Genomic DNA, 23,209 nt, shown 5'->3' with positions numbered 1-23,209 from the left:
TACACAAGTTAGGAAGAAGTGAACAATACCTGCCATATTAGCTGAGCCATCCACTGACTGATCTTGATTAAGCAGCTTCATGATCTGATTGTATTGTTCATTGGTGAGTTGAGGTGCCTTAGGTAGATCTCCTATGCCAGCTACATCAGGAAATTCATGCCTGCCCACTGCACTAGAACCTGTCATATTTGGGTTAGCATTCTCAGCATGTACATTGTAAGTTGTGGTTATGTTCCCTTTCTTTTTGTTTTTGAAATCTGTCAGATAGCCTATGATTTTGAAGCAGCCTTCCTTAGTATGTCCCTTCATTTTGAAAAAATCACATTGGAGATTCCAATTCTTCCTTTGCTTCTGATAAGTGCTTCATTTACCAGCTAGTAAGGCTGTTAGTTCTGTTCCTTCACCTGCCATAGATGAGTTAGTCAATGCTCTTTGACTCTCTTTCTCTCAATGATCATAGAATAGGCTTTGTTCACTGTTGGTGTAGCATTAGTTATCAAAATTTGACTTCGTGCCTGTTCATAACTCTCATTAAGGCCCATTAAAAACTGCAATAGCTTCTGCCTTCGCATATGTTTCATAAAATTCCTAGATCTCGGAAATTTGCAGGGAGGAGGAACCATACTGTCAAATTCATCCCAAAGGTCCTTGAGTTTTGAAAAATATACAGAAACGTTGTCATTTCCTTGTGTAATTGTTGCAATTCCCTTATGCAACTGGAAAATCCTTGACATATTCACCTTGTCAAACCTCTCTCGTAAATCTACCCAAACAGTACTGGCATCCTTTCCATACACAATTCCTGTCACCAATTCCTTTGAGCCTGAGCTCATTATCCATCCCAACACAATAGCGTTACATCTATCCCACTGATGACCTAAATCAGAGCTAAAATCCTTCTTTTTCCATGTTTCGTCGATCAACCCTAGCTTGTTCTTTCCAAGCAGTTGAATTTGCATCGCACGACTCTAAATGGAGTAGCCGATCCGGTCAGTTGAATTGAGATAATCGGCGCACCTGTTGTGTCTGAAGGATGAAGATACAGAGTGTGATTGTGATCTAGGACTGTCGTCTCCACTTTTGAATCTGCAAATTACTCAAGCTATGAATTGTATAGATTTGTATAGAATCATAGCATCTGACTCACAATTGTGGCCTCGTCGCTCTGATACCATGTGGCGATTTGCAAAGAACTGAAAATGTTAGTCGAGCTCTATTACGAGAGAAACAGAGAAGGTTCTAGAGAGGATTTTGTAAAAATGAATTCTATCTTCTGAAAGTGTACTGTAGCTCCTACTTATACAATGTGTATCCTCTTGCCACTAATTTACAGCTGTACTCCAACTAACTACAACTAACTACCAGCTAACTACAGTATAACTATCTTCCTGACTTCTTAATTAACATCGTTACTGACCCTTACTAATTACTAATCTGCCCCTGCGTACATTGTGTCATGTAACCCCTATTTTATCAATTATGCATGAATCTTACCTTTTCCCGAATGGACATTAAGTATGCAATAAACATATACATATAGCCTGTAGGTGGCGCACAAAATTAAAACAATTCTTAGCTCACTCGTCATCATCTTTCACAAGCCATCCTTAGTTTAAATATTAAATAATTAGAGAGGCCAAGCAAACAAAATGATATATACATCATATTGCAGTTTTACTTGTCTTGTCAGATTCACCTTTATACGTATAGCCAAACTTTTGAATGCTGAAAACTCTCAGTATTTTTCAGTTGTATTACCGCCGCAAAAGTGGAACAACGTTCTACTTGTTATAAATATATTATATTATAGATTTTCATTTAGTACTCCGTTGTAAATAAGTTTTCTGAAAAAACTTATCCATATGGGACTCCGCCGTAAATATGTTTATCTATTTAGTACTCTATTGAAAATAAGCCTCCTGAATAAGCTTATCATTTCGATACTCCGTTATGGATAAATATTACCTCTGGTAGAAGATTATCTATATCTGGTATAGTACCAGCTTACAAGCAGCTTACACAGCAGCTTGCAGTAGCAGCTTACACAACAGTTTGTAGTAGCAGCTTACACAACAGCTTCCTTTCTTCTATAAATAGAGGAGAATTCAGTTCATTATGTACATGAGTTTGAAGTTGAATAATATATCAATCTCTCTCTATACTTGTCTTCGGTTTATTTACTTTACAGTTTTTATTTTATAACACGTTATCAGCACGAGTCTCTAATTTCATCATCACTGCCTGACTGTGAGACAACATACTGCCCTTGTGCGTGGTCAAACCGAGTTCATTCAGAGCATTTTGAGGAAAATTACATCCTTGGAGTGGTGAACAGCACGTTGGTTCTGTTAATTTCCAATTCTATAAAGAGATGAAATCCTTCTGATGTCATTTCTCAAAGGTGCTAATTCTAAGCAACTAGTGATGCATGACTTGCAGGTATATTGTGATTTGAAATACAAATTTGAAGGCTAAGAAGACAATGGATATTGAATCAACTTGCTATGTTACGTGCTCTGTATACGTATTAGCATATAACAACTATTTCCTTTATATATATACTAATGTTTTCATCATGTTGTCATCTCCATAAAAGATTACAAAGTGAATAACAATGTCAGATCCATCTAAACTCCAGCAGAGTTTATGAGAAATATATAATTACCAACAATGGTAATATCTCCTAAGTCTCGTTATGACTTAACTTCATGGTTCACTTGAACTCCAGCAGAGTACGACCACCAGAAGCGGTTATGTTTCATATATCTCATTGTAACTAAATTTCGTTAACCACCAGAAGTGTTATATGCCTATGACCACCAGAAGTGATAATTTAGGCTTGCTATGGTTATAATGAAGATAAGTTAGAGAAAATTCTCTATATTATATTCATACCTCGATTTGTTTCTAAAGTAGCAAATATCTTAAAAGAGGTTCGAAGCATCACAATTTGATGTGATTGTGCACATTCGGATAATTATGTTCTATCTCCTCAAGGAAGAGAACTTTTGATAATATTAATCCATTTTCTGAAGTTAATGTGACAATATTAAATATGAACGCGCTCTTGATGTAAATATATTACGATTCACCTCCAGAACAGGTAATACGATTGGGAGAATATATTCTCAATATTTCATATTTTAAATTTCTCCTGAAGTAGTAAATAATTACAATTTCCTCCTGAACCAGGAAAATATTATGTAGTGGTAAAAAAAATTAAAATTCTTAATTTTCGTCATTTATAAATTTAGAATTATTTTTATATTATTCATTTGATTATGATTTTCTCTCATGACACCAGAATTGTCTGAACAATATTTGGTAGTACACAATTTATCAAAAGCTCTTGAAGATCTAACTGTTTGTCTAGAAGACACGTGACACCAGTAGTGTCGGATAAATATTAGATTGTGGATAATAAATGAAGGTTCTCGAAGAGCTTATATACAAATATGTCATTCATATTATATGATTATGATCAAAATATATGTTGTAGTAAACCTGAAGTTTACTAATAAATGGCTATCATATTGAGACTACAAATGACTGGAAGATTGAAAATCTTCATGTTTTCACAATCATAGAGGGTAAAATAATATGTATGTGAGAAGTGACCCGCCTTATTCTTTAATTTGTACTATATCATGTATCACAGTAAATCAGAAGCTTACTAATGCAAAAGCAGTCACAGTAAACTAGAAGTTTTACTGAGGCAAAATTAGCTACTGTAAATCAGAAATTTACTGATACAAAAGTAATCACAGTAAATCAGAAGTTTACTGATGCAAAAGGTTTTGCCATAGTAAACAGAAGTTTACTTAGAGATAGCACATGCCATGATAAACTTGAAGTTTTCATTTGCCATTTTTAAATGAGCTATTTGAGAATTCAGATAAGCATATACTAAAGAACTAGAAGATTCTTCCAAAATTCTCTTGTGTTGCTTGTTCTCATAATAAATTGATTATACCAGTTAAAGTTGGGACTAAAATTCCTGAATTCTGAAATATATAAAAGATGAATATGGGCTCATTCACCTATCATGTGAACCACTTATAGATGCATATATGAGATGGTTATATGTGTGTTTATTGTCAACCTGCAGTTTGGCAGTTGAAATTGCCTTTCTCAATTAAGAGCATAATTTTCAGATTATGAAATCAAGATAGTTCATCTTGATGATGTTGGTTTTATCCAAGCTAGTTTAGCATTGAATACTTTCTATTAATAGCTAAATTATTGCTTATGAGAACAAAGCCTCATGTGTTGGTCTAAGATTTTTTAAATTATATACAACAACACTTGTATGCATCAGACCAACAAAATATGATAAGTCCTCCCCTCACAATTGGTTTAGGATCAGAAACCAAATATTTTTACTATCTAATAACTTTTGATGTGGTATATGATTAATTTCTCTACCACAATGCACAAAGATAAGTTTCCCAAAGAAAATTGGGGATATGTGTTAGTTTTTCTAACATTTGGGGGATGGAATAAACAGCTGGAAAATATACTATATGAATCGAATTATCATTAATATGATCCTCCCCTAGAAGATAATTCAAGTTAAATGACAGAAGCATTTGCTGATCTAAAATTAAATATCATATTTCAGCTGCAAATGCTCCTATTAAAATTAAAGTCCCCGAAGAATAAAGTTTACTGCACGCATGAAGCGTAGTAAACCGATCAGTTCCAAAGGTAACAATCCTTGAAAAATGATAGGAGCAAATGATCAAAATGATCATAATCAGGAGGAAATGAGCTCTAGAAGAGCCCACGACATAATATTTCATGAAACTCCAGAAGAAGTTCAGGTACCTGAAAATAAGAAAAGTTATGTCGCTTAGGAACCGATACAAAACGATCGTCGACGATAGATTTGATAAAATATAGTTCATAATATTGTAAAAGATTGTGAGGATCGGACCTGTAGTCCACACACCTGAAGATGTCATGCCATCTAAATGCAAGTCATAACCTATATGACTCATTTGATTAAGTCTATATGAAGATCCCTGAAGGATTTAAAATGCCTGAAGCATACAGTTCAAAGCATCGTGAAATGTATTCAATCAGATTACAAAGATCTTTGTACGGTTTAAATCAATCTAGGCGCATGTGATATAATCGCTTCATTGAATTGATGAATGAAGGTTATGTAAATAATGGCACTTGTCCATGCATTTTTACAAAGAAAACAACATCATAGTTTGTTATACTTGTTGTTTATGTTAATGGCATAAATCTCATAGGAACTCTAGAAGAGCTCCAAAGGGAAAAACTTTGTCTTAGTCTGCAAATTGAATATTTAGCAGACGGGATCTTTATCCATCAATTTGTCTATACAGAAAAGGTCTTAAAATACTTTTAAATGGACAAAGCACACCCATTAAGTACACCAAATGGGTGTTCGATCACATAAAGTGAATAAGGATCTGTTCCAACCTCTAGAAGAGGATGAGGAACTCCTTGGTCCTGAAATACTCTATCTCAGTGCAATTGGTGCACTTATGTATCTTGCTAATGCTAACAAAGGTGGTGCAGATCATATTCATTGTGCATATGTAATTTATTTATCCAATCCCCATAAAGTTCGTTCTCAAATCGGGTATGTGCTTACATGTGGAGGTACTATCATATCATGGCGCTTCACAAAGCAATCTATTGCTGCTACTTCTTCAAATCATGCTGAGATAATAGTTATTCATGAAGCAAGTAGGGAATGCGTATGGTTGAGATCTGTGATTCATTTTATTTGAGAAAAATGTGAGTTGAAATGTGATAAAAAAACCCACAATATTATACGAAGACAATGCTACATGCATAGCCCAATTAAAGGGATGATTTATAAAAGGAGATAGAACGAAGCACATTTCACCAAAATTATTCTACACACATGATCTTCAGAAAATGGTGACATCGATGTGCAACAAATCCGTTCAAGTAACAATCCAGCAGATTTGTTCACTTTGCCAACTTCAACTTTTGAGAAGATGGTATACAAGATTGGAATGCGGAGACTCAAATATTTGGAACAAGGTTTTCATCAGGGGGAGTGAAATATGCATTGTATTCTTTTTTCCTTACTAAGGTTTTTCCCATGGGGTTTTCTTATAAGGTTTTTAATGAGGCAACTAGAATTGCGTATTACTAAATATGTATACTCTTTTTCCTTCACTAGAATTTTTTCCACTGGATTTTTTCTAGTAAGGTTTTAACGAGGCACAATATCTTTTAATGAACATCCAAGGGGGAATGTTATAAATATATTATATTATGGATGTTCATTTAGTACTCCGTTGTAAATAAGCTTCCTGAAGAAGCTTATCCATATGGGACTGCGCCGTAAATATGTTTATCTATTTAGTACTCTATTGGAAACAAGCCTCCTGAAGAAGCTTATCCTTTCGGTACTCCATTATGGATAAATATTACCTCTGGTAGAAGATTATCTATATCTGGTACAGTAGCAGCTTACAAGCAACTTACACAGCAACTTAGAGTAGCAGCTTACACAACAGCTTGCAGTAGTAACTTACAAGCAGCTTACACAGCAGCTTGTAGTAACAACTTATTAATCTATAAATAGAGGAGAATTGAGTTCATTGTGTACATGAGTTTGAAGTTGAATAATATATCAATCTCTCTCTATACTTGTCTTCGATTTATTTACTTTACAGTTTTTATTTGATAAACTACTATTATTATAAAGGAATAAATGAAAACTCTACTCTGCTCTTTTTAAGTCAATCAAAACGATCTTGTTACTAAGATAGTTCGAATTGTATTTTCCAGTTCATGTAAAGTAGGAGACTTGGTAAACTTGTAGTAATATCTTTCAAACAACACCGAAGCTATCAATTATTGCCTTCAAAGTGGGGCTAGGTATGTGCTTTACAGTTTACACTAGGGATTGAATATTCCGAACCCTGCTTGGCTAAATAAAAAAACATTCGGATGTATACGGTATTTTCCTTTCAAGAAATAAAAATACGCATAATGAAAACATGGATGATACTAACAAAAGAGGATACTACTAAAATAATTGAGAAAAAACACCCATATCTACACTAGGAAGAAGGGTCAAAACTCAAAGCTGCCTTTATACTCTTTGAAATTGAGCAACTTTGACCTTTGTTAAACTTTTGATCTAAGAAAAAAAGTCTCATTTTTTATTTGATCCCCGAGGAAGTTCCAATTTGAGAGCAATTTTTAATCATAATCAGAAGTTCATGGATAAGTGTGGATATTGTTTTTCAAAGAAATTGAATACATGGAGTAGTCTACCTATTTTATGTTGGAGCTAAACTAATAAATGCAAGATGATTTGTAAATAACAACACATGAATAAACTAAAAATCTAAGGCAATGGCAAAATTGAACAATTTCAAGATTAATTTTGACATTTTCCCTATAATACGGTGAAGATGTCTCACCACTTATTTAACCTTTTGCTTATGGAAATAGCTTATGCTATGAGTTGCGGCTTGGAGGGCTCATTAATTTTAGTTGCGGGTTGGACAGTGAAGCAACCTCTGAAAACGGCCCTTTACTAACTGACGGCCGCAACTCAAAGTCACAACAGGGTCCCTCTTTCTGCACCATTATTTGTCACGTGATTCCCACAACTACTTTACAGGACAAGTGGCCTCTTTTTATACGTTTACTCACCTAAGCTAACGGCTGCTTAACACGTGCTTCTCAAGCTGACTGCCTACAGTTTCTTTATTTCTACTTTTAGTATGTGTCACATAAATTAAACTACAATATTATTTACCCGTAAAATGATACATTTAAATTTATAAGTAATTTTTATACAAATAAATTAATTTGATCATAAAATAATTAAATAATTATGCAATACTTAACCTTAGGATATAAACGAAATAGCAGAAGCAACAGTTCCGGAAACAGGGTTTCCGGGCACAACAACAACGAAATCAAAAAGTAAGAAGATAAGATTGTATTGAACTTTGTATAGAATGTAGCATAAGTTTGTCAGAAAATTCATATCCTTTATAATGATAACTTAGCTCACTATTTATAGCTACGAAGGAGGTCCTAGGATCGTGCCCTTCTTTAATGTCAATTATGAGGGACATTGATGAAGATGTAACGGTGAACGTAAATGCCAAATTATCTATAACGGATAATTGCTCTTAATGCCATAGAATATTCTCTATTAAATGCTATGGGGCGAAAAATATTTATCACATCTTTATGAGTGTTATTCTTTCCGGTGACAAACTAAATAGTTGCCTTCAGTCTTTGGCCATCCCCCGTCTTGGGTTTCACGTGTCCTTTTTTAGACGGCCACGTGTCATAGCATATTTTACCCTATACAGATAGTCCCCTTGCTTTCCGGTGACATAACTTTGTGTTACCGGAAAGTTGGTAGAAACACTCTTTTGGCGGAAATTACTATAATTCCCTCTGAAGGCTTCTGACAGTTGATTAGACGCATGCCTCTCCGTATTTAATGCCCCAAAAATACGTCATCCCATGATTCAGCACAACTTTTGCCGATTATTTAGGTAATCATGGCCATAAATTTAGCCGCCAAAATTTTTACTTATACGTATCAACCTTCTCCCTTATCCCTAGAAATCTTATTACAACAAAAGATTTCGAAGAGAAATTCCCTACTGCTAACTCTCATACATGGGCCGTCAGTAGGTACCCTTTTTCCATACGTCGTTCTAGTATTCCTGTTGTGAAGGAAGACTACCGCTGCCATGACTATTGTTCATGATCTATCGGAGCGAGTCACCCTACCCAAAGAGGGTTTTACATATTTTTACACGTATCCCTTTACTTTGGGTGCGTTCTCTTTGAGCGGAAAGCTTGAATCCGTGATTGCGGAGTTTTGGCTTCGCTACCAAGTGTGTTTGGCGTAAGTAAGTCCTTCTGTATGGAGGACGGTTGCTTGCCTTCGGCGTTTGTGCCGGGAGACTAGGAGTGGGCATCAGTCGGTTCAGTTCGATTTTGTAGAAGTTCGGTTCGGTTTATTCGATTTTCGATTTGTGATTTAATAACCAAAACCGAATCATAATAACTTCGGGTCGGTTTGGTTCGATTTAATTGGTTCGATTTTTCGGTTTCAAGCCATGGCAAAAATAGTACGAAACAACAAAAATAGATTACTTGTTGAGAGAAAAAGTCAAAAGAAATAAGAAATCCCATCAAATACACTAAAAAGATAAGAATCTTTATGTAAGAAAAATAATTCTACATTACAAAAGCAGAAAAGAAAATAGTATTAGCACTATCTTGCGTTACGCTTGCATTAGTGCAAAATATTGAAGCTAAACTATAAAAAGTCAAAATCTTCTTAGTTTAAATTTTTGTCTTAACAGAAATTAATTTGGCATGATTCTAATTTTTAAGTCATTTGAAAAATAACAAGTTAATTTTTATTTGATAAGTTCCATTACTCAGATTATTCAAATTTCCTGCATATAATGATCCGATCGGTCGTTTTGAGTATTACAGCCCCGTTCTCTCATTTACTGCTCAATTTGTGCTTCACAGTCATTTTAAGACTTACCGGGTTAGTTGGTTCGGGTCCGGAAGGAATTCGGAGTGAAATGAGATACTTAGTCTCATAATTGAAAAATTAAGTTAGAAAAGTGGACCAGATATGGACCTATGTGTAAACGACCTCGAATTCGAATTCTGATCATTTCAATAGCTCCGTATGGTGATTTTGGACTTAGGAGCATGTCCGAAGAAATTTTTGGAGGTCCATAGAGGAATTAGACTTGAAATGCCGAAAGTTAAATTTTTGGGAAGTTTGACCGAGGGGTTGACTTTTTTATATCGGGGTAGAAATCCGATTCTGAAAATTTTAATAAGTATGTTATGTCATTTATGACTTGTGTGCAAAATTTGAGGTCAATCGGATGTGATTTGATAGGTTTCGGCGTTATTTGTAGAAATTAGAAATTTCAAAGTTCAATAGGATTGAATTGGGGCGTAATTCATGGATTTAGCATTGTTTGAGGTGATTTGAGGATTCGAATAAGTTCGTATGATGTTTTAGGACTTGTCGGTATATTTGGTTGAGGTCCCGAGGGCCTCGGGTGAGTTTCGGATGGTTAACGGATCAAACAAGTGAACTACAACAGCTGCTGATATTTCCTTCTGTTGGAAATTTCTTCTGCCGGATTTGATCCCAGAAATCTCTCCAAATTGAGCCCAGAATCGAGCCCAGATCGAGCCCAGGTTTGAGGGCCACGATCGAAGCCATGATCGAGCCCAGGGTCGAGGAGCATGGTCAATGGCACGGTCGAAGCCACGATCAAGGCCCAGGATCGAGGCCCATGAACGAGGCCTAAGATCGAGAAACATGATCGATGGAAAGGATCGAGGCCTAGGATCGAGGACCTCGATCGAAGGCCAAGATTGAGGCAGAACCGAGGTTGTCTGGGCAGAATTATAAAAATAGGGACTTCGTCCCATTCGCCATTTTTGACTAATTGGAGCTTGAGGAAAGGCGATTTTTGATATATTTTCAAGAAAAACTTGAGGTAAGTCCCTTGTGATCATTTCTACTCCATAATATTGAATTTTTATCGAATAATCCGACTAGATTACATGATTTTGAGGTGTAAATCAAAGATTAGAACTTAGAAATTTGAAAATAAGATTTGAGGATCGAGTTGAGGTCAGAATTTGATAAAATTGGTATGGGTAGACTCGTGGTTGAATGGACCTTCGGATTTTATAACTTTTGCCGAGTTCCGAGACGTGGGCCCCACGAGTGATTTTTAAGCTAAAATTCGGATTTTTATGGAAAATTAGCATTTTCTTATGGAATTAATTCCAATAATTTTTATTTACTGAAATGAATTATTTGTGACTAGATTCGAGGCATTCGGAGGTCGATTTACGAGGCAAAGGCATAACAGAGTAAAGAATTTCAGGCTCCGAGGTAAGTAACAGTTTTAAATCTGGTCCTGAGGGTATTAAACCCCGGATTTTGGTATCATGTGATTATTTTGGAGGTGACGCACATGCTAGGTGACGGGCGTGTGGGCGTGCACCGAGGGTATTCTGACTTGGTCCGTCCCGAGAAACTGTAAAGTTGAAATAATTTGTTGTTAGCTATATGCTCTCTATGTGTTGATAAAATTTGACTATAAATCATGTTAGAAATCATGCTTAGGCTATGTGATAGTACTGTTGGGACCCACATAGGTCGCGTACTTGTTGAATTGCCTGATAAATGCTATATGTACTCAGCCTTAGCTTTTACTTGCACATTTTATCTCAGTCTCTATTGTTATTATTGATACATCATATCATTGTTGTTTGGGCTGATTTCATGATTATTAAGAGCCCGAGAGACGAGAGATTTATGAATGAGTAAGGCCGAGGGCCTGATTGTGAGTTATTGATACTATAGCACGTGATTTATCCGTGCAACACGTGAGTTGGCCGTGCAGATTCTTATATTATACTATAGCACGTGAGTTGGCCGTGCAACACGTGAGTTGGCCGTGCAACACGTGAGTTGGTCGTGCGGATCCTTATATTATACTACATCACGTGAGTTGGCCGTGCGGATCTAGATAGTTATATTATGGCACGTGAGTTGTCCGTGCAAATTATAGCGCTTGGGCTGTAGGAGCCCTTCCGGAGTCTGTACACCCACATTGAGCGCGGGTACCCATTGAGAGTGAGTGATGAGGGATGTGAGCCCAGTGAGTGATTGTTGTCCTCAGAAGTTGTACTTGATTTCCATTTTGTTGTTGCACTTAGTTGCTATCTGTAATTGCTGTGAAATCTCTGAAAGATTTTTATCTACGAATTACATGAACATGAAATGTATAGAAATTGATTTGACATTAAACTACCAAATTTGATAGCATGTCTATTCTTTACTGGAATTACTAGAAATGAACCATAAATGTATAGCTCGTTTCTATCTTCAGTTCCTTATTTATTATTGTTACTTGTTGAGTTGGTTGTACTCATACTACACCCTGCACTTCGTGTGCAGATCCAGGTGTTCTCGGACATAGCGGGTGTTGATCCTTTCGCGCAGTTGATTTTCAGGAGATTTTGAGGTAGCTGCCGTATTTCGCAGACCTTGTCTCTCCTTCTCTATCTCCTTGTTTACTGTATTTGGTCTCAAACTATTATAGACCATAGTTTCCAGACTTGTATTCATATTAGATGCTCATGTACTCAGTGACACTAGGTTTTGGGAGTATTTATATTTGTACTTATGAGATTTTCTTCCACTGAAATTAATCATTATGTTTTCGTATTTAAAATATATGTGGTTTATTGATATTTTCGGCTTGCCTAGTATTGAGATAGGCGCCATCACGACGGGCTAGGTTTTGGGTTGTGACAAGTTGGTATCAGAGCCTAGGTTACGTAGGTCTCACGAGTCATGAGCAGGTTTAGTAGAGTCTTGCGGATCGGTACGGAGACATCTGTACTTATCTTCGAGAGGCTGCAGAACACTTAGGAAAATTTCCCTTCTTGTATTCTATCGTGCGGAATCGATTCAGTTGGAAACATAACTCTTTGAATTCCTTTCACGCATTTCGTATGCGCACATGAGAACTCGGTATCAGCTGTGCATCGCCAGGGTGTGATTCTACGAACGATGTTTGAGATGTATATTCCATGTTTTGGTGATGGGCCAGTCTGGAGGACTTGAGGCCAGGTTTAGACCGCAGCTTAGGCTCGGTAGCTTTAGTTGTAACCTGTACATTTGGACTTATATGTTCGGTAATGTCCCTACGAGTGGAATTTGAATGTTCTTTCATTCCAGCTCAGTATATGATTTCGAGACTGTGCACGGGTTGCTACGATAGCTATGCGTTATTATCGCATAATATTGGTGTAAAGGTAAGGTGCTCGTTATGTGTTGAGGCAGTGAATGGCTCGAAGAGAGGATTTATCAGTACATGATTAAGGGGTTCAACAATTAATTCAAGCGGAGGAAAGGCAGTCAGACTATAGATGTCCACGTTGGTTGTTAAAGTTATAAGACTTGGTATTTGCGAGCATGGTCGAATTTTCATTGTGATGTTGTATTGCCATCCTTGTTTGAACGCATTATGGTCCTCCGGTGTTACGGTCTTCTTGGATTTTGCCTTTGGGGCAGGGTGTTATGAAATGGTGCATGCGGGGCAGTTACCAGAGATAGTTATGTGCAGAGGTTCAGAATCGACTGGGTATTTATAATATTGATGGCTCGATAAAGATGATCTTCGTAGAGGCTTAGAGTCGGTAACAATTTATTGGTTAAGGTGCGACAGAGATGCATTTTGATTTGATGCAACAGTTGGGCAGCAATGTGTGAGGGAAGACATGACGGGAAGTGTTTCACGGTGGTTGAAGTACTAGCAGGTAAAGTAGGAGAAGTCGAGGTTGAGAAGTTGCTTAAAGGAGATGGTTTAACCGAAGTAAGAGTAGCAGATTAGCATATGAATTATGTGGTAGGGTAGTCGCGTGCCTTGAGAAAGTGTAAAACGATTTGGAATCGTGATAAAATATGATTTGGCCTACGGACTTTATTTGGAGTGAGGGTTACTGTACGAAGAAAGATTGAATATGGCAAAAAGGATTTTGTTTGAAATAAAGAGGTATGTGAAGATCTGATTATCGTTTCAGGCGCAATATGATTTGAGTTCGAAAGGTATTATTGAACTTTCAGTTGATGTCAAAAGGGAAAGTGTAGACTTATACAAATGGTGGGCGAGCATTAGCTTAGGAGAATTTGCTGATTACATAGTTTTTGCACCCAGTGAAGCATCTTTGGAAGATGTCGGTAAGGAACTCCACAGGTGGGTTATCTCCTGTGAGTGGTTAGCGGTGGCGTGATGTTGATGAAACTTCTACGTGGAATATTACTTGCTACCTGGTAAGTGGTCGAGTGTGTGACTGTAGCTGGTGATTCAGAATGTTTATGAAATGCTTAACAAAAGACGTCGAGAAGTTTGGCAGGTTAACGGTGCGAGATCTTGGTAATTGAGAAGGAGAAATCCTTGCGGGTTCTAATTTTATATAATTGCAGCTTAAGGCTAAGTGGGGGAGCCTGCTATTGACAATTTGATTTCATGGTTATATGTTAAATTTTTTTTTTGGTCGGAGGCATATTTGTGAATCAGTTATGACTCGCAGAGATGGAGATCGAGGATGACTCGAGTAAGAAAATTCTTGAATATGGGTTATAAGGCACTTTATCGGAATATGAAAAGTTTGGAATGATTAAGTTGTTATTTTGAAGGATGTAGTGCATACGAAGTATGAATCTGGTTGGACATGTTAAGGTAGGATTACTTATTTGAGTATTGTCTGTGTTAAAGGAGCACATGTCTTTCGGCCCGTTTGGGGCGGAGTAAATTAGATTTGAGCAGAATGGCTCACTATTGAGAGAGTTCTAATGGATTCAAAATGTATATGTGAAAATTGAAAATTTTTCGAATTTGTATATCACTAGAATCAGTTACTTACTTTGGATGGTATCGGGACGTGAGGTAATTCTGTTTGACTATGGATTCTTCATTTCAGTATAAGAAAGGAAAGAGGAACAATTTTTAAATTCGCATAAGGTATTTTCAGAGTGGGTGTTTCGGTTGTGGTATTTATAGGGATAATTATGATGTGGTAAGATTCTACAGATATTTTGGTGGTAATATTCTTGGGTTTGGTGACCTACGTGGTTTGGTCAAGTTAGAGGAATTTAGTTCTAATAGCTTAGTTATGTGCAGATGGATTTCAAAGTGTTCTTGATGGTTTCTACCATGGTTTGAACCAGATATTTTCTACTGGTGTAGGAAACGTGTTGTGCATTGTGATTTCCTCCTAGAAGGAAGCAAGAGGAAGGTTTCTAATTAACCAGGTATGTAATTTGCTGGTGACTCAGAGTTGATAATGGGATTCTTATGCTTGTCACATGATGGCATAATAGATGTGTTGTGTTGTGCGAGATTAGGATTTACATGTACAAGGTGACAGTTCAGTCTTGAAGAGAAGGTAACGAATGTTGGACAACATGGTCAGTTTCAAATATTTCGATGAATGTTATAACTGCTCGGTAATTCCTGATAAGAGTGCGCATTTCAGAAGGCGCGTTGTGTTTTGACTTATGGATGTTCATCGGTATTGAAGTACTCACCTGGTTGATAGACTGCTGATATTTAAATTATTGCTATGTGGCACAGAAGAATTATGAAAGTATTCCTTATGGGATTATCGTGAATGGAAGATGTGTTAGTCATTTTAGTCCTGGAGTTGGGATCAGTTACGGTGATTCATGTGTTCAATGAATTTGGAGACTGGGCGTTCTCAGAAGTATATTATTTCGGGGTGGCAACCCTATTTGAGGTGACTATTTTATTTATAACTCGGTGGAGGCACTAGTTGCGTTAATTATTTGTGATAGCTATGCGCTATGAGTGCGCATATATGTGAGGTTTGAGCCCATGTGCGGTCAATAGAGCAAGTATTCATACTCGGAAGAATGCTGAGGCTATTATATGCCTAGAGTTGACTGTTAAGCATAAAGTTATAACGTTTCATGTATTCGTACCTTTGTTGAGAACCATCTTGGCTATACTTGAGGTTACAAAGAAGATGATTCCCTAAATAAACGGGATAGTTACTAATTCTGCGTTAAAAAAAATCCGATTTGAAGTGTGATAGCAGACTTTGCACATGCTTACACTATGGCGTGCTATTTCTACCAATCCAGGAGCATGAGAATCTTATTTCATTATCGTATACGAGTGTACTTGTTTAATTGCTCCTGTATGATATGCTGGGACTGGAGGCCTGTGACCATGCGAGGCGATTCATATTATTGGCACGTGAGTTGTCCGTGCCGTATGTGGGAATTCTATTTCTATAATAATTTATCTGATCTATTAATTTCCTTCTTCTACAATTGTGCATATATACCTACGGTTATCCTCTTCACGAAATTTGAGGAGGTGGTTGTAACATTGCGGTTGTGGTGGTGCTTGTAAAACCTATAATACGATTCTCTTCCTTGAGACATCTCCCATATTTGGGTACACAAATTGCGCAGTTGTGGCTTGAGTTATATTGATGTGGCGTGCCTGTGGGATAGTTGTGTTTAATAATATAAGGTCATTGGACCTAGAATGGGTACTATCAGGCTTGCTTATGGTATATTTGGGAGGATAATATTGAAAGTCGACTTAAGAGAGGATTATGGTTATGGATGGATACAGCTTGTTCAGGCTTATACAGTGAGTAGATATGAGGTTCGGGTCTTGAAAAGAATTCTGGATGTTAGAAATTTGGCTCCATGGCTTTTGGGCTAAGGTTAAATTAATAATTTTCAGTTATGTTGTGTGGTCAGGCCTATATACAATAGGGGATGTGAGATCACCCCCGGGTATATGCGTGGTAAGGTGGAATAGATATTTGAAGGTTAAGAATAACTCTTGGTACGTTCGAGGACAAACGTATATTTAAGTGGGGGAGAATGTAACGACCCGATCAATTATTTTGAGTATTACAACCCCATTCCCCTATTTACTGCTAAATTTATGCTTCACAGTCGTTTTAAGACTTACCAGGTTAGTTGGTTCGGGACCAGAAGGAATTCGGAGTGAAATGAGACACTTAGTCTCATAATTAAAAAATTAAGTTAGAAAAGTGGACCGGATATGGATCTATATGTAAACGACCTCGGATTCAAATTCTGATAATTTCAATAGCTCCGTATGGTGATTTTGGACTTAGGAGCGTATCTAGAAGAATTTTTGGAGGTCCATAGAGGAATTAAACTTGAAATGCCGAAAGTTGAATTTTTGGGAAGTTTGACCGAGGAGTTGACTTTTTGATATCGGGGTCGAAATCCGATTCTGAAAATTTTAATAGGTATGTTATGTCATTTATGACTTGTGTGCAAAATTTGAGGTCAATCGGACGTGATTTGATAGGTTTCGGCATTATTTGTAGAAATTAGAAATTTCAAAGTTCAATAGGCTTGAATTGGGGCGTAATTCATGATTTTAGCATTATTTGAGGTGATTTGAGGATTCGACTAAGTTCGTATGATGTTTTAGGACTTGTTGGTATATTTGATTGAGGTCCCGAAGGCCTCGGGTGAGTTTCAGATGGTTAACGGATCAAAAAATTGAACTACAACAACTACTGCAATTTCCTTCTGTTGGAAATTTCTTCTGCCAGATTCGAGCCCAGAAATCTCTCAGAATCGAGCCCAGAACCTGCCAGAATCGAGCCCAGATCGAGCCGAAGTTCGAGGGCCACGATCGAAGCCATGATCGAGCCCAAGGTCGAGGGCCACAGTCGAAGGCAGGGTCGAAGCCAGGATCGAGGGCCAGGATCGAGGCCTAGGATCGAGGAACATGATCGAGAGCCAGGATCGAGGACTAGGATCGACGACCTTGATCGAAGGCCAAGATCGAGGCAGAACCGAGGTTGTCTGGGCAGAATTATAAAAACAGGAACTTCGTCCCATTCCCCATTTTGACTAATTGAAGCTTGAGGAGAGGCGAGTTTTGATATATTTTTCAAGAAAAACTTGAGGTAAGTCCCTTGTGATCATTTCTACTCCATAATATTGAATTATTATAGAATAATCCGACTAGATTACATGATTTTGAGGTGTAAATCGGAGATTGGAACTTAGAAATTTAGAAATAAGATTTGTAGATTTGAGGATCGAGTTGAGGTTAGAATTTGGTAAAATTGGTATGGGTAGACTCGTGGTTGAATGGACTTTCTGATTTTATAACTTTTGTCGAGTTCCTAGACGTGGGCCCCACGGGCGAATTTTGAGCTAAAATTCGAATTTTTATGGAAAATTAGCATTTTCTTATGGAATTAATTCCAATAAATTTTATTAATTGAAACGAATTATTTTTGACTAGATTTGAGGCATTTGGAGGCCGATTTGTGAGGCAAAGGCATAGCAGAGTAAAGAATTTCACGCTCTGAGGTAAGTAACAGTTTTAAATCTGGTCCTGAGGGTATTAAACCCCGGAGTTTGGTATCATGTGATTATTTTGGAGGTGACGCACATGCTAGGTGATGGGCGTGTGGGCGTGCACCGAGGGGATTGTGACTTGGTCCGTCCCGAAAAACTGTAAAGTTGAAATAATTTATTGTTAGCTATATGCTCTATATGTGTTGATAAAATTTGACTTTAAATCATGTTAGAAATCATGTTTAGGCTATATGATAGTACTATTGGGCTGTAGGAGCCCCTCCGGAGTCTGTACACCCCCAGTGAGCGCGGGTGCCCATTGAGAGCGAGTGATGAGGGCTGGGAGCCCAATGAGTGATTATTGTCCTTAGAGGATGTACTTGATTTCCATTTTGTTATTGCACATAGTTACTACCTGTCATTGCTGTGAAATCTCTGAAAGATTTTATTTACGAATTACATGAACATGAACTGTATAGAAACTGATTTGACATTAAACTGCCAGATTTGATAGCATGTCTATTATTTGCTGGAATTACTTGAAATAAACCATAACTGTGTAGCTCGTTTCTATCTTCAGTTCCTTATTTATTATTGTTACTTACTGAGTTGATTGTACGCATACTACACCTTGCACTTCGTGTGCAGATCTAGGTATTCTCGGACATAGCGGGTGTTGATCATTTCGCGCAATTGATTTTCAGGAGATTTTGAGGTAGTTGCCGTGTTCCGCAGACCTTGTCTCTCCTTCTCTATCTCCTTGTTTACTGTATTTGGTCTCCGACTATTATAGACCATAATTTTCAGACTTGTATTCATATTATATGCTCATGTACTCAGTGACACCGGGCTTTGGGAGTATTTATATTTGTACTTGTGAGATTTTCCTCCGCTGAAATTAATCATTATGTTTTCGTATTTAAAAGATATGTGGTTTATTGAGATTGTCGGCTTGCCTAGTATTGAGATAGGCGCTATCACGATGGGCTAGGTTTTGAGTCGTGACAAGTACATGGGTTGTGTAAAGGATATGTCGATCTTGGATAAGGTGACAGTCTATAGGCCCGACACACCCGATCGATTAAGCAAAGCAATGAGAATATTAACCATTTCATATCAGATATAGAATGAATTTTATATTAAGGTAAGATATAAAGAGTAATTAACTTGTTTCCCAGGCCTCATTATAAGTACAGGCCCGCCTAATCGGTCATGGAAATTGGCTTTGGAAACTTTGCCAGTTTCACCTTCATGTGCTACTTCATGATGATAAAGTGCGACATCATTTCAGAATCATTTTCCAAGATTATACCAAGTGACATAAGCTATGTTGACGACAAAAAAATAAACAAACAAAAATGAAGTTGCTCCAGTAGTAATACTTAGTGTAACAATAATTCGATTTTTTAGTTTAACCAAAAATCGAACCATTAACACCGCTCACTGAACCGAACACCAAACCTTTTTAAACTATAAACCGAAAAATCGAAATCGAATAAATCAAAATTTTCGGTTCGACCGGTTTTTTCGGTTCGGTTGGTATTATGCCCACCCCTACAGGAGACTAGAGAAGAGCTAACCTTAGCTTATATGATGAATCTCTATTCTCCCAAAATTTTCGCGGGGGAATGATAAACCTCTGAAAACGTGGCCACCATGCTTTGTTGTCTAGCATGGATGATGACAACGACTGTGGGTGGATGGAACAGTTCATTGCAGTTGCCGCCAACGACATCATTCCGACAACGGCTCCATCCTTTCTGGTCGCTTGGAACCACACTCGTAAGATTTGTGTTTAGTATTTCTTTTTACTAAATATTTTTCTATAGCCGTATTAATCCTCCATCCTTCGCCTGGTTCAACAACTCGATGGATCTCACCGGTGGTTGAATGTTTGGATCGGTGGGTACAAAAGATCTTGGACGTTACGACACCCGAGACTCGCTTGTGGAAAGAACTGGCCCCTAAATACGGGTGGAAGGCCAAGAATCATGGTAATTCAAACTCACCTTTTTTCAATTTTTCATGTGAAGAACTCGATTGATCCCTTCTAACCTGCCTATGAAATTAGGTCTACCCACAGGCTCTGTTGGTGTTACCGAGAAGGATGTCTTGGCTGATCCTGCTGATGTAGTGAGGCTGCTTCAGGAGGCACTTACCCGAACATGTGTCTCTGGGCCTGCTTCAGGAGAAAATATTTCTTTACGGAGTCCCCGGCCTGAAGACAAACAACAAAAGAGAAGACGCTCATCCACAGTCGGGGAAAAGAATAAGAGGGCGAGGACCGATGCCCCCGAGTCATCTTCGGTAGTGATGGTGACTGTCCCTTCTTTCGAGCCGGTCATAGAGACTGTGATGATCGACGATGATGAAAAAGCTAGTGATGATAGAGTTTCTCTACATAGAAGACGACGATCCTCATCATCTCAACATGATGCTCAACCTGTTGAGATAGTTACACCAACGATGCATCGAAACTTTGGGTAGAGTTTGAGTTGGTAGATAATGTCAACTCCAATTTCGGGCCCCAATTGATGTGCTCGGTACTGCGGGACTGAATATCGGATCCCTGCCATCTTTGGTTGGCAAGCATCCAACAACCATCACTGTAATTGATGCAGCTGCTTATCACTCTTCAACTCTATCAGCTTCATCTCCATCTTCACCAACACCAACAACTACTATATCACTTCCATTTTCATCCACTCTTCCACCAGCAATTGCTATATCATCTCCACTGGTCGCACCAGAACATGAAGAAGGTGTTCCTCTTCCACAGTTCCTAGTTCATAGGAATTTGGGGCAAAATTATGATGCCCCTTCTGAAGATACGCAAAGGGGGAGGAATGTTACTCTTTCGGTCTCTACTGGATGCAACTTGCCATCCCAGCAGGTGGAGCTTACTAATTATCTGAAGCCTTTGGCTTCAGAGAAAGACTGGGAAGATTCAGGCACTCTCGGGAGAGTGTTTGTTGAACAACGTCATACACAATGCCGCATCGGTACGTTCCTTTCTTCCTTTATTACTCCTTCTATTTTTGGGTATGAACATATCCTGAATTTTACCCTTCTTACTTTGTAGGCCAACTTTCTTGCTTTTGAGGGCCTTCAGAGGTTGATTCGTAAAAACGAAGAGATCCCCCGCACGGGATCAATGTTTGGTAGCGCAGGAGCAACATGTCATTCGCCTTTCGGAACCGGAAGCCAAAGCTGCTGAGGTTGTTGTATTGGAGGCTCGTTTGCGTTAAAGCGAGCAAGAAGTGGTAACCCTTGGCCAAGAAATTAGCCCGCTAAGGGTTAGATTTTATGAAGCCCGAGCCAAATGGGCTGAAGTCCATAACACCGTTCTTGCTACAACCGAACACGAGGCTGCCTCCGCTAAAAGAGTGATCAACTTAGAGATAGCCTTGAACTCCAAAATTAAAGAGCTTGCTGCTACGGGGGCGAAACACACCCAGCTGGAAGAAAAGTACATGAAAAATATCGAGTATAATAGGCTTTTTAGTTCAACTGTCCGTGACCTTGATGTTAGCCTCAAATCTATTAGGTCCGCCCAAGAAAATCTTTCTACCGAGGTAACCCAACTCAAAGAAGAACATAAGCACCGAGCGGCTTCCCTCGTTATTGAGAAAACTTACGCTATGTACAACCTGAGGAGAAAAACCTTAGAAGAGGCCAAAGCTGGTGTCATTGATTTTGATGCCGAAATTGCTAAGGCCCGTGAAATTGAGTTAGCTGCTAAAAGTGGACTCTCAACGAGGTTTAATACACCTGGTCCTTCTGGTTCCGATTCCGAGTTCTTGCGAACTGAAGAAGAATCGAGGATGATGATGCTGAAGGCCAAACTGGTGAAAGTGTCGCAGACACTTCTCTTCCTCCTGGTTCCGGAGATAATGCAGTTTAGCTTTTCTTTTTCCAATTCTTGTACATGTGCCATTTTAACGTGTTTTTTGTAAATAAAAACATCTTTTACTCAAGTATTGTTTGAGTCTTCCTTTCGTTTTAATATTCATGCAAGTTTTTAATATTTGCATTTTCTTCCTTTTGCTTAAGAATTTTGCGCAAGCTTTTCTGTTTTGCGTCTTATTATGTGAAGCCTTGGGTGTATTCTTCCCGGAAGCATGTTTGGCTTTAAGCATCAACCCTTTTTCGTGAGGGCTTTGATAAGTATTTGCGCAAGTTTACTTTTTGCATCCTTTCATATGTGGCTTCGGGTGCATCTTTCCCCTAAGACATTTTGATTCCGGACATAAATTCTTCCGGAACCAATTCTTTAACATGAGGGTTTTTATAAGATAGGGCCCTCTTATATTTATGGTGCTCTTGAAGTGGGCGTCTCCTGTTCATTACGACACTAGCATTTGAAGTACTTGTTTAAAATTCAAATGACAAAGTTAATTCATCGTTCAGACAAGAAACAAGATAAAAATAAAAGGATTTCATTTTATTCCTTCTATTTTCAAAAAGTACATAAGCATTTGCTATGCTGAAAAGAAATTGCCATTACTTATGGCTAACTTGTACAACTTGTTTCTATGTGGCTGGTCGCGCAGTACTCGGTCCCGATGATGCAATTATATTTTCGATTTTTCATTTTTCGGTCGACGTGGCAGTCATTGTTACCGTATCCTCATATGATTCCCCTAGTGTTCGAATGCGAAGAGTGTGAATTGGAACACTGGAAGTCTTATATCTACGACGATTCCACTAATGTATTGCTAGATAATCCTTAACTTGGTAACATACTTTACTTCCCCTTAGGAATTTATGTTATCGAGCGAAGGACTATCTAACAACCCTCTAGTAGTTTGTGCTCGTGAACAATCAGGTAACATTTGCTCAATAGCAAAGTTAACTTCCCAGTGGGAATTTGCTATAAAGCAAAAGATTATCTAACAATCCCCGAGTGGATCTTTGCTTGTGTGCCTTGATATTAAAGGTCTTATTGTTGATGTCTTCGTAGTATGCTTTCTGTTGCTGCCTCGTTAAAAACCTTGCCAGAAAAATCCAATTGGGACAAAAACTGAACGAAGGGAAAAAGAGTGTAGCATATACTTTCTGATCGGATAATATTCATCAGCAATAATATCTTTTGAGGTGTGCCACATTCCAATTGCTGGTCAACATTTCTCCATTTTGGTTTTCCAACTCATATGAACCTTTCCCGGTGATAGCCGAAACCTGGTAGGGTCCTTCCCACATTAGACTTAGCTTCCCAGCGTTGAGCTCCCGGGTTTTTTGAGTTACTTTCCT

General features: G+C 38.0%; 1 protein-coding gene across 1 annotated transcript; it reads right to left on the bottom strand.

The window, feature by feature from the left end:
* Positions 1 to 422: 422 nt before the first annotated feature.
* Positions 423 to 959, bottom strand: LOC138910053 (uncharacterized). Its single transcript, XM_070201274.1, has one exon. The coding sequence runs from the start codon at positions 957 to 959 to the stop codon at positions 423 to 425; it is 537 nt and encodes a 178-aa protein (XP_070057375.1).
* Between the last annotated feature and the right edge of the window lie 22,250 nt (positions 960 to 23,209).

This window comes from Nicotiana tomentosiformis, chromosome 4 (genome assembly GCF_000390325.3).
Source record: "Nicotiana tomentosiformis chromosome 4, ASM39032v3, whole genome shotgun sequence".
Taxonomy (NCBI): domain Eukaryota; kingdom Viridiplantae; phylum Streptophyta; class Magnoliopsida; order Solanales; family Solanaceae; genus Nicotiana; species Nicotiana tomentosiformis.
This window is presented reverse-complemented; position numbering and strand designations above follow the sequence as displayed.

Coding starts and splice junctions, on each gene's coding strand:
- LOC138910053 (XM_070201274.1), bottom strand. CDS start 959: ATGCAAATTCAACTGCTTGGAAAGAACAAGCTAGGGTTGATCGACGAA.